The sequence below is a fragment of the Nicotiana attenuata genome, unplaced genomic scaffold, assembly GCF_001879085.1.
Source record: "Nicotiana attenuata strain UT unplaced genomic scaffold, NIATTr2, whole genome shotgun sequence".
Taxonomy (NCBI): domain Eukaryota; kingdom Viridiplantae; phylum Streptophyta; class Magnoliopsida; order Solanales; family Solanaceae; genus Nicotiana; species Nicotiana attenuata.
This window is the reverse complement of record NW_017672431.1, coordinates 73043-90644: the sequence shown is the minus strand read 5'-3', so window position 1 is coordinate 90644 and position 17602 is coordinate 73043. Positions and strand designations below refer to the sequence as shown.

At 39.1% G+C, this 17602-nt stretch overlaps 2 protein-coding genes across 3 annotated transcripts; one reads left to right on the top strand and one right to left on the bottom strand.

The window, feature by feature from the left end:
• The first annotated feature begins 5382 nt into the window (after positions 1-5382).
• LOC109213175 (putative expansin-B14) lies at positions 5383-7348 on the top strand. Its single transcript, XM_019376930.1, has 4 exons — positions 5383-5527; positions 5906-6018; positions 6595-6791; positions 6994-7348. The coding sequence occupies exons 1-4, from the start codon at positions 5383-5385 to the stop codon at positions 7322-7324; spliced, it is 786 nt and encodes a 261-aa protein (XP_019232475.1). The 3' UTR covers positions 7325-7348.
• A 916-nt stretch (positions 7349-8264) lies between these two features.
• Positions 8265-14473, bottom strand: LOC109213176 (protein SMG7L). Of its 2 annotated transcripts, XM_019376932.1 has the most exons (7): positions 14260-14473; positions 12926-13054; positions 12253-12846; positions 12019-12141; positions 11645-11856; positions 8677-10672; positions 8265-8569 (listed from the first exon to the last, which is right to left on the bottom strand). In XM_019376932.1, exons 2-6 carry the CDS (start codon positions 12986-12988, stop codon positions 8701-8703), a joined length of 2964 nt encoding a protein of 987 aa, XP_019232477.1. In that variant the 5' UTR covers positions 12989-13054; positions 14260-14473; the 3' UTR covers positions 8265-8569; positions 8677-8700. The 2 variants fall into 2 exon arrangements, with proteins under 2 accessions (XP_019232477.1, XP_019232476.1); XM_019376931.1 differs by having other exon boundaries at positions 8265-10672.
• Between the last annotated feature and the right edge of the window lie 3129 nt (positions 14474-17602).

Here is a 17602-nt window from a genome sequence, read left to right as displayed (position 1 = left end):
CAATATCAACAAGGCATGATGTAAGCCTAAAACTATCCGGACATAGGCATAGCTAGTTGCTACGTACGGACTCTCGTCACCTCGTGCACACGTAGCCCTCACAAATAGAAGCACATAATAATTTAGTTCACCTATGGGGTTAATTCCCTCTTACAAGGTTAGAAAGGAGATTTACCTCGCTACAAACTTCCATAGCCGGCTCCCAAGCCTTTCCAACAATTCAAACCAATGCCCAACGATCTAAAACTAGTCAATAAATGTGCAAATCCATAAATATATACTCCAATACTTATTATAATCCAATTTATAATAATTTTCAACTCTGCTCGAAAAGTCGATAAAATCAACCCTCGGGCTCACGTGCTCAGATTCCGAAAATTTTCAAAGATAAACATTACCCATAACATCACAAACTCAAATGTATAATTTAATTTCAATTTCATGCCCAAATTCGTGGTCAAAATCCAAAAATACCAATTTTTAGGTTTTCTACCAAAACCCCAAATTTTTACTATTTTTTTATGATTTTCCATGTTAAAATCTATATATAATCCAAGTATTTAACTTGCAATAGGTGGGAATCACTTACCTTGACATAGATAATGAAGATGGAGCTCCAAAATCGCTCCTAGGTCGTCTCCCATGGAGAAAATGAGATGAAATGAGCCAAACTCGTTTTTGCAAACTTATACACTGCTTGGCAACCCTTCTTCGCGTTCGCGGGCCTCCCATCGCGTTCGCGATGAACAAAATTCTCAAAAGCCATTTCCAAACTCTTCTCAGACAACCTTTAGTGTAATAGTCATAACGTTTTGTAAAAAAACTCCAAATGACAAATGGTTTAACTTTTTGCAAACTATACACCAAGATCTACAACTTTTATGTTTTGGTCATCTCCCAAATTCCTTGTAGACTTCGAGATATAAGCTGCCAAAGTCAGCCGTGTGCAACACAAATTTCTTCTTCATCTTCCTGGACAGCCTGTAGTGTACCAGACATATCTTTTTGTACACAAATTCAAATGCTAAATGGTTTACTTTTCTGAAAACTAGACACAAAGGGTTACAACTTTTATTTTTGGATCATCTCCAAATTCCTTATAGATTGCAATATTTGAGCCTCCAAAGTTAGACCTATGCAACAGAGATTTCCTTCTTCGCGAACGCGAAGAACAAAATCCCAGAAGCCAAATCCTTCTTCGCGAACGCGAGAGGATCCTCGCGAACGTGAAGAACAACACCAGACATTAGTAAATCAGCATCCAAAGTAGCCCAAAATGATCGGAAACACACCCGAGGCCCCCGGGACCCCGACCAGTCACACCAACCTATCCCAAACCATGACACGAACTTGCTCGAGGCCTCAAATCACATCAAACAACATCGAAATCATGAATCTCACTCCAATTCAAGCTTAATGAACTTTAGAACTTCAAACTTCTACATTCGATGTCGAAACCCATCAACTCACATCTGATTGACCTCAACTTTTGCACACAAGTCACATTCGACATTACGGACCTACTCCAACTTTCAGAATCGGAATCCGACCCCGATATCAAAAAGACCACTTCCGGACAAACTTCTCAAAAACCTTCAAATTTCTAACTTTCGCCAAATGACCCCAAAATGACCCACGCACCTCCGAATCCACTTCTGGACGCGCTCCCAATACCAAAATCACCATACAGAGCTATTCCCAAACTAGAAATCCCAAACGAACATCGATAACATTGAAATGCACTGCAACCCAAATTTATAAAATTCTTCCAAAATGCCAACTTCCACAATAGGCGGCTTGATCCGGACATACGCCTAAGTCCAAAATCATCATACGAACCTATTGGAACCTTCAAATCCCGATTCCGAGGTCATTTACTCAAAAATCAAACCTTAATCATTTCTTTCAACTTAAAGAATCCAAAACGAGAATTATTTTTCTAAATTAACTCCGAACTTCCCGAAATTCAATTTCGACCACGCGTACAAGTCATAATGCCTGAAGTGAAGCTACTCATGGCCTCAAACTGCCGAATGACGTGCTAGAGCTCAAAACGACCGGTCGGGTCTTTATATTCTCTTCCACTTAAACATACGTCCGTCCTCGGACGTGCTAAGAACTGCGCTGGAGTTGTCTGAAATTACTGTTTAACACCTCGTGCACCTACCCGTGCTACCACAACTCAGTTGAGCACATTTGCTCGAGCAAATCTGAAGATTCCCCTTTTGTTTAGTCAAATTAGCCTTAGAGCCAAATTCCAACATACGGAATTTTCCACCAGGCCCGCTTTCAACATACGAACACCGCATCAGTCACTACACATTGTACCAAAACATGATGGCACACCCTTGCCGAATTCACACCATGCACCGCATAATTCATGTGACCATAATATCATTCTCTGAAGCCAATAGTCGAAATTCTACAAATTCGATGCCCTCAACACACCTCATGAAGCATATAAGTGCTATTCCAACTCTCGCAATACTGCCACGATAGAAGAGATGTGTAGAAACTCATACCGAATCACAATTCACGGAGTCTCTCCTCCCGGCAAGAACCACTACCTCATTCTGGACTGAATATTGATATTTACTCTTTAATGTGCCTCATATAAATCTGATCGCACTTATCCCAGGTCCAATAATCTCGCAAGTTGCTCAGGCGATAAGCCACCTCAGACACCGCAAAAAGTCTCATATGATGCCACAGAGTGCTAACAAGCCATAACCTCGACTGTGATACATAAAAAATGAACTCTGGAAAGGACTACTCAACCCATGTAACTAACTGAAACAACCAAAAAGGTGTTATGAACCTTTCTCAGAATATGAGAAGCAAAACACACAGTAATAGATATAGGAAACTATTACTTAACATCACTCTGTTGCGGCGTGCAATCCAATCCACACATGATCCCCGTGGCGGCTTGCCACCCGATCCACCTATAATAATCTATAAAGGAAATACTTACCAAGCTAAAATGCTCATACCTGTGAAATACCGAATATCAACCACTAGCACGCGAAGTGCATAATACAAACCCTGGGGAGACGGATAGTGCCATAAGCTACGAAACTCAAGCACGACTAAGGAACAATAAATGACCTGCATCTCGAGAGTCATCCTGCTCATATAACACCATAGCTACGCGGAACCTCAACACATATGCAATTAATCAAGCCGTTTCACAAACCACACGGCATAATATAGTATTACCTGAATTAGCCGACGACGAAATAACATCCAAAGCCCGAGTACTCCTCTGTAAACAACGCTATGTTGTAATGAACACCTCCGACCCAATATAGAGCACACACTCACCTATAGATCCATCCACAGACCTTAAGCCGATTCTGATCGTACCGCACTGGGCTAACAACCTTTCAAGGATCCTCAATAACCCTTTTTCCCATGACCCGCAAGAATATCCGTCAAATTTGGAACAAACTTCCACAGTTCCACCGGCCACACTAACACTATGAAGCAAATCAAAAATCCGCAATCAGTACTCAAAGCCTCTTACACAAGACACCGATCTCAGGTGGCGCTAAAGACAATACCAGCTGGCTCTAACCATCTGATTCCTTCCTCGCTCATCCGAGCTCGTGACATTCTTGTCAACACCGAACCGCAACCTTGATCCTCAACTTCCAATTCCCACGCTACTCACTGCACTTAATCATGACAATGCGCAAGAATACAAGAATTGCATCATAAATCCCGAACCACTAATAGGGTAAACACTTTATCATATAGAAACATTTTACTTAACTCATTTCAAGAGAACCATGAAAAAATGTCACTGAATTCTCATATCCGTGAAAAATACCGACCTCAAGTAGTGGTCTAAACTACCATAACTCTTCCGGGATCCATCTACACATAACAGGCCATAATACTCGAATGCCTCCCAATAAAATTAATTACGGCGGCCGTCAAGCCTCGCATGTACCGCCACAAAGCACATGTGTAACTTAACACGCTGAAGGAACTGATCACTGCCACCATCATGCCAATCCAACCATTGCTAACCGATCCGACTTCTTCTAATTTACTCTAGACTTGCCTTTGGAATAATAATAGCTTCATTCAAAACATCACGAAAATCCAAATTCACACTCATCCTGAGTGACCTTATATCACGAGACCATGCTGTCTCAAATCCCACGAACCATCTCATACCCTCCTTGTGCGCATATTCGCATCCTCAACTGGTACACCTATTCTAAAAATTCCTCTACGAATCGAAAGTCATTTTCCCTCATTCCTCCAAATGCTACACTGCAAGCCGAAGATAACATAGAACACTCCAAGTCCCTTTTCATAATCTGCTGCAAAAGCTCGATTGTGTAGATGTTGATTGATGATGTTGTTGTGTTCGACGAGAGCTTGACCTGAAGACGTACCTGCGTTCCGGTTGTAGCTGTCTCTTGTTCATGGTATCCTTAGATTCATGAGAACTCTGTTTATGTACTTTTTGGACAGATGATGTATTCATTTCATACCAGCTTTGTAAATTCTATTCTTAGAAGCTCATGATTTATACTACCAGTTCTTGGGGAATGTATAAGTTTCAGATATTTCGTTACTTAAATGTCTTATCATTTTCATTGAAATTGGATAGTTGTTAACTGGCTTACCTAGCGGGTTGAGTTAGGTGCCATCACGACTAGTTGAATTTTGGATCGTGACAGTAAAATTTTATGTTGGGATTAATTATTCATATACTCTAATCAAACACCGAATCAATTAAATGAGTATGTTATATAAAGGTAGCAATGTTTGTTATAAAAGAAAAAATGAGGTTTATCACTGTAAAAAATGCTTCTTTTTGAAAAAAAGCTCAATAATTTTAAAAAATTAAGCCAAATATTTATTAATCAATATCTTTTTTCTTTTGATATACTCAACTTATGGTTATTTGTTATGCATTTCGATATGTTTACTACATGACTCTTGTTCTGTGATAATAGAGACCCAGAATCTTATGGTGTTTAGTTGGCATATGACAAAAGAAATAAAAGAATTAAAGAGATGATGACAATCATGATCATGAGATGTAGTAATCTTTCAATCGCCTGCTTTATAATCCTGCATTACATATCTACAAATTAAATAGTGAGGCAATAATGTTCTTACCTTAAATTAGTAAAATAGTTCTTTTTTCATAATTTATATCCTTAAATTTGGCAAAATGATTCATTATTCATAGTTAATATTCTCAACTTTGGCAAAATGATTCATTATTCATAGATAATATCCTCAACTAACTAATATTTATTTTTAACTATAAATAGTACCAATTAACTTGGCATAGCATAAGCAATTAGCAAAAAATATTAGAGCATCACTTAGTTAATCAAATATAATTACTAGTCCATGGCTACAAATTTCTCTCAATCTCTTTTCCTTTGGATTATTGTAGCTTTTTGCTCGTATTTGGTTAGATTTTCCTCTTGCCAACCAAGCGGTTATTCACAAGCAGTTGCAACTTTTTATGAAAATCCTACTAGTCCTGGGAGTGGTAATATCTTGAAATGTCATTTGTTTCTATTCTCTTTTTTCATAAGACTTATGTAATAGGCATACTAGATTAAAATTAAATGAAACCTGCTTTAGGTTTCAAATACAATTTTGAAGGTAAATTTTAATAGTTCAGTTGTTGTCTAGCTATCTGAATTTCACTTTGTTGGTGAGAGTTTGATTTGTTCTTGTAATACCCTTATCAATTTTCTCTTCCCTTCCCCTACATAATAGAGAAAAAATTATACGAATAGAATTTTGTAGACAAATGTTCATCGAAATGGCTTGACCAATATAGTCTTGATTTTACATATTTTATTAATGATTCTAGGGCAAAATGATTGAAAAACAGAAATTATTCTTACTATTCTTGTTCTAGGTGGAGCATGTGGGCTCGAAAATGACATAGCAAGTGCTCCCTACAATGCAATGATCACGGCGGGAAATCAAGCTCTTTTTAAGCAAGGCTCTGGATGTGGTGCATGCTACCAGGTAAACATATTTTATGTGGCGGTGCCACATAAAATGAATGAAATTCAATTGAACTTCCTTTGTTAGAAAGTTATATAACATAAATTGGGTAAAACAACAACAACAATAACAACAACCCAGTAAACTCCCATAAGTGGGATCTGGGGAGGGTCGTGTGTACGCAGACCCTACTCATATCCGGGGGGTAGAGAACGTATGTTGGGTGATATACATATATATATATATATATATATGTATGTATATATATATATATATATATATATATGTATGTATGTATGTATGTATATATGTTAATTGGGTAAAAAAACTATAAAATATATAAAATTTTAAATCTCCTTATAAGAGAAAATATAGGTACCATTCCGAATGTAATATTTTTAGATCTTTCCGAATCCACTAAACATGATTTTTAATTCCGCTACATCTAGTAAATTTATAATTTTAGAATAATTGTACCTTGTTTTGCATGAGATGACAAGAAAATTAAACTCTAAAATAAAAGAGAGAATGTGCATGAATATTTTAGTTTCGTGCATAAATGTATGCCATCTCTATATGATCGATATTGTTTTTCAGGTGTTGTGCACCCAAGACCAAAATCCGCATTGTTCAGGTAATCCAATAACAGTAACTCTTACTGACGAGTGCCCAGGAGCATGCAATAATGATCCGGTTCACTTCGATATAAGTGGAATTGCGTTTGGAAAATTGGCAAAGTCTGGCGAAGCTTCACAATTATACAATGCAGGAAGAATCTCAATTTTTTACCAAAGGTGAGTTTGTTCTACAAAAACTAAAAGTTAGTTTCTTTGTTCCATCTCATACAGAGGTTTTATTTTATTTTTTATTTTTTTGGAGGTGGGGTGGGGGGGGTGGGGGTGGGGTAGGAAGCAATAAATTGAATTTTTTTTCTTATTTTCCTTTTGAGGAACACCCGCTAATGCATTAATTTTTTTTTTTTATTAAATCATACAGGGTAGCATGTAATTACAACACAGATATCTTATTTAAGGTGGACAAAGGATCCAATCCTAATTTCTTCGCAGTTACATCTGAAGCAGTAGATGGAGATGGTGACCTTTCTTTAGTTGAAATCCAAACAAGCAATTCGACTTGGGTACTGATGCAGCGAATGATTGGGGCAACTTGGAGTGTTGGCATACAACCAGACACACAGAAACCTCCTTTTTCCCTGAGACTTACTTCAGAAACAAAGCAAAGTGTCACTGCGCCGAATGTCATTCCAGACGGTTGGCAACCAAGATCAATTTACAAATCAAATGTCAATTTTCCTAGTAATCTATAGGGTGAAAGTATTTAAGAAGGGAACAATGTGAGGGTACCATGTTGATTATTGAATATCATTTATTTACCTACCCTATCAAGTATGATTAATAAAGTAAAAATACCTTTAATTTATTTTGAATATGCGACTAATTATATTTCATGCCTTTTATTTCTTTAAATATTTAAAAATATGCAACTAATTCTATTTCATGCATTTACTTTAATTTAGCTCTCTCTAACAAATAAAAATGGCTGCTACCTTTGTTGTAATTACTTAATTTTCAGAGAAAGATGACGAGACAAAAACTCAAATGGTCACATATAATTTTTTAGTTCTTTATGTGGACTGACGGGAGATAACCGGGGAGAGGTTACCGATGAAAAGAAGAAAGAGGGGAGAGGCGAGTAGTGATGGGCAACGGGGTGCTTTTTCCCTTTTCTTTTTCATTTTTTAATTTTTCCTTTTGATTTTAGTATTTTTCTAAAATCAAAATATTGTACTCACGCGCATTTTATGCGTGATTGGCATGCATTCTATCCATATTACCTATGTCACTGTCACATAAGCATAGTGAACAGTCAAAGTTGTTTATTAATATTCATTCCGTCAAGTTGAGGTGTTTAAATAAGAAAATTATAAGTTTGTTTACCGGATTGACAATTAGGTACAAGTTTAAGTGGCCAGGAGACCATTTTGCCATGTTTGTCCAGGTTTAAATATTTTCAAGCACGAATTATTCTCCTTTGAATTGGAATTACGATTTAGATTTTGAATTTTTATGTTTGGACATGCTATTTTAAAATATTATTTTGTTAAAGTTTTATCCATCACTAATATTAAAAATTATATTTAAGAGATTTAATATTATTACTTCTCATTCTCTATAAAGTTTATTTTCTCACCATAAAATACAAATATTCGATTATGTTAATTATCTTATACTTATGACATAATCGAATAACCAAACTGAAAAAATTTTAACCGGAAAGAGAAAAATTGAACCAAATCAAACTTATTTTGGTTCGGAGTGGATTACACTTTTCTAAAACCAAAACCTAATAATGCAAAATTGAACCGAAAACCGAATGCACACCCCTACCGAAATACGTCGACTTAACAGAAGTATGCTCATGCTCTTCAAGTCGTCCGATAACCAGGGAAGGTCCGGACCACAAGATAACTTTACAAAATGAGAAAAGCGCGTTCATCTTCAACAATTCTACAAGTTACAACATTCTTGAAAGCACTTTCTCAGCGCACAACCTATCAAAAACATACATTTTACAGATTTCACACTTACAAAGTTCGTCTTGCCGCACTTCATTTTTATATATAAGTTTCGACGTAAGACAATGCAGGTTGAAAAATACCTGAATTATGAGTATTGATAGAGCTTAGTTCCCCATGAAATTAGGACCTTTAAATTGAGACTCTGGTGGTATTTGCCGTTCTCTCTCTTTGAGATAGTTAAGAAGTGTTGGCTGCTCCGGTCTCAAATCCATTCCAGTGCCACATACATAAGGCGATGCTCTTTGGTAACCAAGAAAATGTTTATCCGATCTTTGTTCTTCTGCGCCATAGGCGAGGGGAGGACTAGGATGCAGCTGTGGGCTCTCCAAGTACACCATTGGACTAGAAGCCAAGTGATTTCCCCACTGATCTAAAACATCAAACCTGGTAAGATTGGTCGCGTTCAAGTTTCCATAGTTTGCGGGTGCATTAGAGTGAACAGGCCATACTGGATTGCTGACTCGCTCGAAGTTCTGACTGTTTCTGTAGTGATACAGCCATTCAGATGAACTCATTCCAAGTAATGGTGGGCATCCCTCAATAAAGCCTGTACCACCTGCAACAAAATCAAGCGGTCCACGAACTGTAGATGGACTTGAGTATCCGCTCACTGGTGATGCGCCAAGAATACCGTCTCCTTCCTTTGTGCCAAATGCACTCTTGTTAGGAAAAACTGGTAAGTTTCCCTTAAACCAAGAAGCATCTTCGGGTAACAACGGAGCTGAGGGAACTGGAGTGACATATGGAGGAAGAGTATCATGTATAGCTGCAGAAACCGGCATGGAACAAACTTTGTGATCTCTAGTTTCCTTCAAGGAGAGATCAGATAAGGATTCAGAAGCTAGTTCATCGATTGGGCTTAACTGATGCTTATTTAAATCCCTTGTCCCCCTCTCGTTTCTTGGACTTTCCTTCTCAAGGACCCAAGCACTCAGAGATGGTGGTCCGGCAGGGAAAGCGGCAGATTGTTTGAGTGGCTTGCTGTACCTCAAGTTTGTATTTTCCGGGCGGAAACTGAAAATATCATTCTGTGGTTGGCTTTGCTCAGAAATCAATGATGTGGCACGGCGCAATGATTCATCAGAAGGTGTAGTTCCATTGACAACATTGATGGAGGATTGATCGCATGAGGTGCCTGATGTATATATTGGTGCGGAGTTATGTCTTGTGATGGGCTTGAAAAGAATGACTTCTTCCTCATCTGTGGTAATGGATTGGCTGTTGCGACAAGGGTGATCTTGACTCTCTCCATTTTCTTTCGCCATTCCACAATTATTCTGATAAGACCCTTTTAGCTGAAGAGTCGAACCAGATTCAGCTACTCCTGACTTTTCCTTATCTGCTAATTCTGACTCCATGATGTAGAATCTTTTTCCTGTTTTATCATGAGAGATCCATTTTCTTAAGTGACTGGATCTGTCAGCTAGTTTAGTTGCTGCACAAAAGATACGCCGTGGACGACACACACTCTTACTAGTGAAATTATCTATGCATTCCAAATGGCTCGTGAAGTCCAAAGACTTGTGAGCATGGGCCAACGGATCAAACCCCTTCAGTTCATGGTCTTCCCAAAGAGCACTATTTTCTGAAGCAAGGCCGTTCTCACAAGGATCAAGCCGATTCAGAAGATCAGCTAAAGCACCAAAAAAGTAAGACATAGCACTCTGGACCTTTTCATCTCTTGCATGTGCTTCTGCTCTATCAAGTACATTCACTAACCACTCTACAAACACACAGACAGTGGGTAAAAGGGGGCAAGTTTGTGTGTTATTTCTTGTTACAGTTTTCTCAACAAGGCGACCAATGCAAATGAAAGTAGCAGCTACTGCCAGTTGTGTCAAAGCAGATTGCCGCTTGTTATCTTTCTTTGGATCCACTCCATCCCCACTCTCAGTCAGGCTATGGAAGATAAAGATGAAAATGGAGACAAGCTGAAGAGCACGATAAGGGCCTTTTCTCGATGGATCCATTAACTGGTATGACTCTAGAGCAGCGTTTAGTTCATCATCATCCATTACCACTAGACCTTCCAATTGTCTGACAGTGGATGCAAGAGTAGATTGAAAGTCTTCCAAGCTGCATTTCAATAAATGGCTGAAGTTTTAGAAATTTTCAAATAAATCAATGACATGATTTGCAGTACTGTGAAGGAAGCCACTAGAGTTTGCTTATCAAATCTAGAAGCACTAAAATTATATCCAGAATGAAGTAAAAGTTTAATAGTAAAGGAAAAAAACAAACTGAAAGGCAGACTTTGGGTGACGTAGAGTATAATGTGAGAAATCAAAAGGATCAAGACTAGTTGAGAGAATTATTTCAAATAACATGGACTTTAACCAGCCTGCAGTCGATCAGATAAATAAATTAGTGTCAAAAGAATTAAGATGCTGCACACCAGTTATTCTGACACCATTGATTCAGATGTTAAGAAAAGCAGTTCCTTAGCAAAGGCAGCAGCTTCATAAATTTATGTTATAGAAAGTATGAATAACCATGAAGGTAAAACATAAACACAATATGTTTCACCTTTCATTTGGCATGGAAGTGTTTTGGAATACCACCCAAAATAGCAAAAAGAAACTAAAAATATAAAAGCTAAAATTTAAAATTGAAAAATAGCTGAAACTATCAGTGACAAAAATAATCTCGCTTCACAAAATATAAATACAAAACAGACTCGCAGTTTAACAAAAGCAAGCAGATTCACCAACCAATCACATCCTGATAATTTTGTACATGGAGTAATCATAGAAGCAATGCAAGTAACTATATCAGTGAAACATAGCATTCTAAAAGCAACTAGAAACCACAGTTCCAGTATATAATGCCTATAGTGCAATGTTTATACTTGGAAATTAATGTTGAAAACATGCACATTTTTAAGCAGGTTAAACAAGCAGGCTAGTAAATCAAGCAGAACTAGTCAACTTCCTCCATGAAGAACTAAAGAAACAAAGGGAGGAAAGGGATTAAGTGAAACCATGGACTATATATGAGGACTATCTCAATTGTCTGGTTAAATGACTTGAACGGGTAAATGCTGTGTACCTGGTGTGCACGAGAAAAAAACTCATCAATCTGACAAACAGAAGCCATATATCAGCTTTTCCAGAGGTAACAGTTGCAGTGGCTTCTGGCATATTCTTGTTTGAAGAACCGCTGGTTGCACGGTTTATAGAATCCATGGAACACCACACGGATGGTTTTAGCAAATCAAGGTGAGCTCCACTGGACAGTGAATGCAAATTAGATAACCTGTTCTGGAGATTCGCAAGAAAACAATGAAAAGTTTTAGTCCTCTAGAGTCAAGAGGGATCACCGAAGATAGAGGAAAAAGCAACAAAAGGGAAATAATATACTTCAAGTTTCTTTTACTCAAGAAAAGTAGGATGGAGGATAAGAGAAGAATCTTTTGGCATCACCTCTTCAAAGAGTAGCATAAGATTGTTCCAGGCGTCAGGGAATGGTTCCTTGACAGCTAAACTTCTAACGCAATGGTATAAGGCAAGGAAAGGGTCACCAATATATGTTGCCAATAGTGCAAGCTGCAAACGAAGTTAGAATATCATAACATGAGCCTCAAGATGGATGCTGTCTCAACCTTGATGCAGGAAACAAGAACGGACAAGCTTGCAAGATTTAACCATAGAATCTACCTGATTATGGGGATTTCCACTGTCTGGCCATATCCTAGACGCTTCAAAGTAGTATGTGGCCGCGAATGACCACTTACATGCATCCGGTTTCTTACAAAGTTCACCATATCTAGCCAGATCTCCCAGACAAATAAGAAAACGGTGACAAGCGTATTGGCATTGAGGTAGCTTCATGGGTACAAGAGGAAGCGAGCTGCTACTATTCTTACAGAGTAAGAGGTCCCCAGGGAGCCCACAACTTTTCCTGAGTTTTTTAGTTAACTCCTGATAAAATTCAGTAGCTTCTGATAGAAATGACTTGAGCCCTTCCATATGATTGTCAATCTCTCGGGCAGCACTTGAATCACCTTCTTGTGCTTCGCTTTTCCTTTTCTCAGCATTAGCCTGCCGAATCCTTTTACGGAACTCATCAATATGTTTATAGTGAAGTTTCCACAGAGAGAATTCAACTTCCTGAAGCCCCACTACTGCATAATTATTTAAAATAATATTCTCATAGCTGCTACGGGCTTTACGATACAATTCCTGGACATCTTTGTTCATAAGGCCTTTAGAGTAAATTGATGTCAACAGTTGCTTCTCTATATTGGCAATCTGCAACATGGATGAGATAACTTAGAAAATTAGAAGCACAAAAGCAAAGTAAACATTCTAAATGGATTCAATAAGTCACCTCAAGAAAAGTATTCAGCTTTTCCTTCTGATCGTTAAATGTTGAAGCTACGTCAACGTCCATGACTGCTAAGAACCGACTTCAATACTAATCAATATCTCATTGATGATGACACCAACAAGAATGTACCTACATGTGTGATCAATGACCTCTTTGAACAATCCAGCAGCAATCAAAAGAAGAAAAAAAAGGGATTGACTACAGAACATGCTGGTTTTGATCTTAGGATGTTAACTCTACGTTAACTAGTTGCACAGCAACAACACATACATTTTGCTTTGTGGGCTACAACAAGAGCATTAAAGTAAATCGTAGGACATTTTGAAGGTTTTATTCACACGGGTTAGTTTATTCAACTACTTCTATTCAGCATCCATAAATGTCAAAAACCATTGAGAAAGAAAACAAAAGGGTCAATGTCCACACTTGATAGCTTAAATCAATGGATCACCAAGGACCAAAAACTGTATTTTTTTGCACAACGTAAAGGGCAGTACGGTGCACTTAGCTCCCGCCATGCTCGGGATTCCGGGGAAGGGCCGGAGCACAAGGGTCTATTGTACGCAGTCTTACCTTGCATTTGTACAAGAGGTTGTTCCCACGGCTTGAACTTGTGACCTCCTGGTCACATGGCAGTAACTTTACGCCAAGGCTCCCCTTCTTTTTGCACAACGTAATTCCTCAATTCAAAAATTTATCTTTTCTAGGGAATTTTGTGTGACAAAAGTACACCTTATAAATCCACCTAGCCCAGCAATTAAAGTGATACCTAAAAGCCAGTAGCCATGACTCCATATTCCATAATTCAGTGCAGAGAAGAAAAAAACCTCAGCAAGATGTCTTCCTTTGTGTCATATAAAATTTCCAACAAAAGACCAGTGGGAAGCACAAAGTCAACGAAAACCTAAAACTGGAAGACTTTGAGATGACTTTCTGTCTCCAAACCTTAAGCAAAACAAAGGAATAGAAAACTGATAATCTACATCCCACAAAGAAAGTGATGGTGATCAATGAATGATCACCACCATACATGAATTTATTGTAAAAAAAATTGATGATGATGCATTCAATTATCCCATGTCCATGAACAACTGTACGAGTTCTCTGTAGAATTTATTTTCTTTTCAAGCATACGTACAATATTCAAGTAAAATTTGATCAGAAATTCCTCAAAGAAGAAAGAGAGAAAGGAAGGTATAGTAACTTGTAATTAAACCTCAAAAACAAGAAATTAGACAAATAGTCACGGAAAAGAGCAAACAAGAATCAAACAAGGCATAACTGAAGCTACTTTTGATGAAAAAGTCAAAAGTATAAAAGATGCAGTATAATACCTGTAGAATTCAAGAAAGCAGAAATTGAAACCATCACTGATGAAATTCACAGCAAAAAAAAAATTGGAGATGCAGCCAATTGACTAAGCGGGCAAGAACAAAGATATACTTTTGATAAGCAGAGAGGGAGATAGAGGGAAAGGGAGGGAACAGTAGGACAGGTTAAGAAAGAAGTGAAAACAACAGAATTTTTTGGCCAACTGTTGTTGTTTTAGTTGTGAGACAGACAAATTAAAAAGGTGGCTGTGTGTATTAATGAGTAGAGTGAAAAGAATAAAATGCCCTTCTGTCCTCATACTATGTTTCTTTTTTTTTATTTTTTTATTTTTTTTATAATTATAATGTCTTGACTTATTTTATGAAAATAGTTGTTACCTCTCACCAGCTCCTTATATTATGTTTCTTTAAATAAATATTAAAATATGGTTTAATCATCACTACTCAATTTCTCTCTGTTTTCTGACATTGTAACTCAAGTATCCCTTGTAATACAAGCCAAATCTCATTAAACTAGATTCAGTAGTTTTTTAATACTTAAAATATCAGCTTATGAATGATTCAAACTGATTCCCTGATTTTGTTAATATAGTTCTTGAAATAAATAGTTAAGCTGCATAAAGAAGTTATGAAGCTAGCTACTTGTCCCTTTTCTATTCTTTAATTAATAGTTCTAAAAGTATATACAACTGTATGTTTAAGTAGAGCTGGTAGGTTGGTGGGATGTTGTCTTAACTTTTTTATAGTGCTAAAATAATCTTAGTTGGTTATGGATAAAGAATGGTGAACCTCGTCGTAATTCCTAAAGTTGTTGGCATATGAGCAGGAAGTGATGTGTTCGAGCCGTGGAAACAATATGTTGAGTGTCATATTCCACGGAACTTTTTACTTATTATTATAAGCTGGATGTTGCTTGTTTATTGACATCTAAGATATTATTCATACACTATGAAGCATAGTACATATTGTTTGGCTCAAAAGTTAACGATATACTCTGTAAGCGATAAAATAATCAAAAAATAGAGAAGGGGTAAATCGTAATCAAATATAATAAACCTAGAGATGCAAAGATGATAATATTGTTGTAGATCTAGTGTTGCAAAGATGATAATGTATGTTCATAAGATATTTTCGTCAGAAGTAGAGATATAGAGAGAGAAAGACAGAAAAGGAGAGAGTTGTATTAGATCAGCTGATGCCCTTTACAATGTGGAGGTCCCCTTTATATAATAGGAGACCTTCCTCGAAAGAATCAAAAAGTTACAGAGATAGGTAACGTCTCCCTAGTGTAGACGTTGAGTTCTAAACGATGTTGCTTTGGTCCTCACGGCCGAGTCGTACCCGCTACGTTTAGTCGGCGTACACTCATTGGGCGCGCCTACTGGAGTAGAGATACTGAGGGTCAAATTTGACCCTATACAGTTAGTCCCTCTGCTCGTTGGAGACGCGTTTGGTGGGCGTCTTCGGCGGGCGGAAATGCGAACCTCGTCTTGGAAGAATTTGACCTCGACCGGGGGCGGCAATATGAATGAAGTGAAACATTTGACGCTGTCGAGCCGCTGACGCGTGGCTTCCTTTTTGGAATGATTTCATTGCCTGTATGCATCATCATTATGTTTGCCCCCAAGGCGGTCCAGAGGATGAAATGACGTTTTGGTTTCCGGCGCACGTTTTGAATCATGACTCTTCGATTTCTGTGCAATTTATCCTTATAAGTATGAGAAAGGTTTGATCTGATTCCACTTTCAAACCTCTGAAAAGTATTTTCTGATACATCCCTTTGCCTTTCTTTCCTATAACTGTTATTTCGTGAAGGACTTTCCCACATCTGTTGAAATCACACTTCCTTTTGTCAGTGCTTCGTTTCCTCAAGTAGTATTATCATGGCAAAACGCGGAAAAAATAATAAAAGGCCAAGGATAATGTCCCGTCTAGGGTTCCGCCATCTTCTGGTGGTGAAGGGGAAAAGGCGGAGAAGGTCCTTGTTCCTCTCAGCGTAGACAACGTCCTTCCGAAGGAGATGCACGTTCGCAGGGATTTTCCGACTAAAAGCCCTGATCTTCCCTGGGAGCACATCGTTTTGCTTCAATCCCATTTAGACGAGTTGCGAGAGACGCACCGTATTCCGGACCATGTGGACATGGTTCCGGGCGGAACGGATCATGCCAATGTGCACCGGCCTGGATATTGCGCCTTCTACGAGTACCCGTTCTTGATCGGTTACGACCTTCCAGTCTATACTCTAGTGGAGGAGCTTTGCCGTTTTTACAATGTGTGCCCGGCCCAGCTCACTCCTTATACTTTGAAGGTGTGCCGTATCATGACCACCTATGCGGCCAGGGCTGGGTGCAGCGTCTCAGTCCATCACCTCTTGCAGTTGTTCGGCGCTGGCTACCTGAGGGGTACCATGCTGCAGTTGAAAGGTCGTGGCGCAAAGGGCTTGGTTGTTCAAGCCGATGACAAGCCCAACCGCCGTTTTTGGCGTAAATATTTCTACATCAGGACGGAGCACCTGGTGTCCCGAGGGTTTCCCGGAAAAATGGAATCCCGAACATGAGTGTTTCTATTTGTAAATTTTAGTGCCGCTTGCGCTTTTGACTATAAGGCCATTGTGACCTTTGTTTTTCTTTCCTCTCTTTTTTATTCGCAGCGAGGGCCTCTCCACCCCAGCTCGTTGATGACATTAAACCGTGGGTGGGAAGAATAATACCCAATGCGGAGGAGTGCCGCACCTGGGCTGCCTTTCTCCGACAGTACGGCCCGTCAGGTAAAAATTTTTTTTGGCTACTGTTTGGGGATTCCTTACGTATTCGTTACCTGACTTGTTCATTTTTGGCAGGTCGGAGCGCCTCTAAGAAGAAGAAAAAGAGAGTCGTCACCTTACCTGGGGCGGAGGCCGATTCTGAAGGTGGGTTCATACCCTGCGGTTCGCCCAGTGATGACGCCACGGAGGTTCCTCAACCGCTGCCTGTGGCGACGTCTGCGAGGGGAGCGACTCCTTCGATGCCGTCCCCTCGGGCTGTGGAGGGGTCCTCCAACAGTAGGGAGACGCCGGAAAGAAAGAGACGTCGGTTGATAACCTGCAAGGGGGTAGCCACGGTAGATGAGGGGGCGAGTGAGGCTCGTCGGGAGTCACGGCCTGTTCTTATGGCGGATGCCATCCATTCTGGGAGGTTGGCTCTCCAAAGGGGGGCTGTTCCTGACGCCAGGCCAACATGCATTCCGGAAGTCGGCTCGTCGGCTGCCGTCGGAGAGGTGGATGGTGGTGCCGAGAGGATTGGGCCCTGAGGTCCGCCCAGGAAGATGCAGAAGCGTCAACGGCGGGGTCCGGCCGTGTTGGGATGAC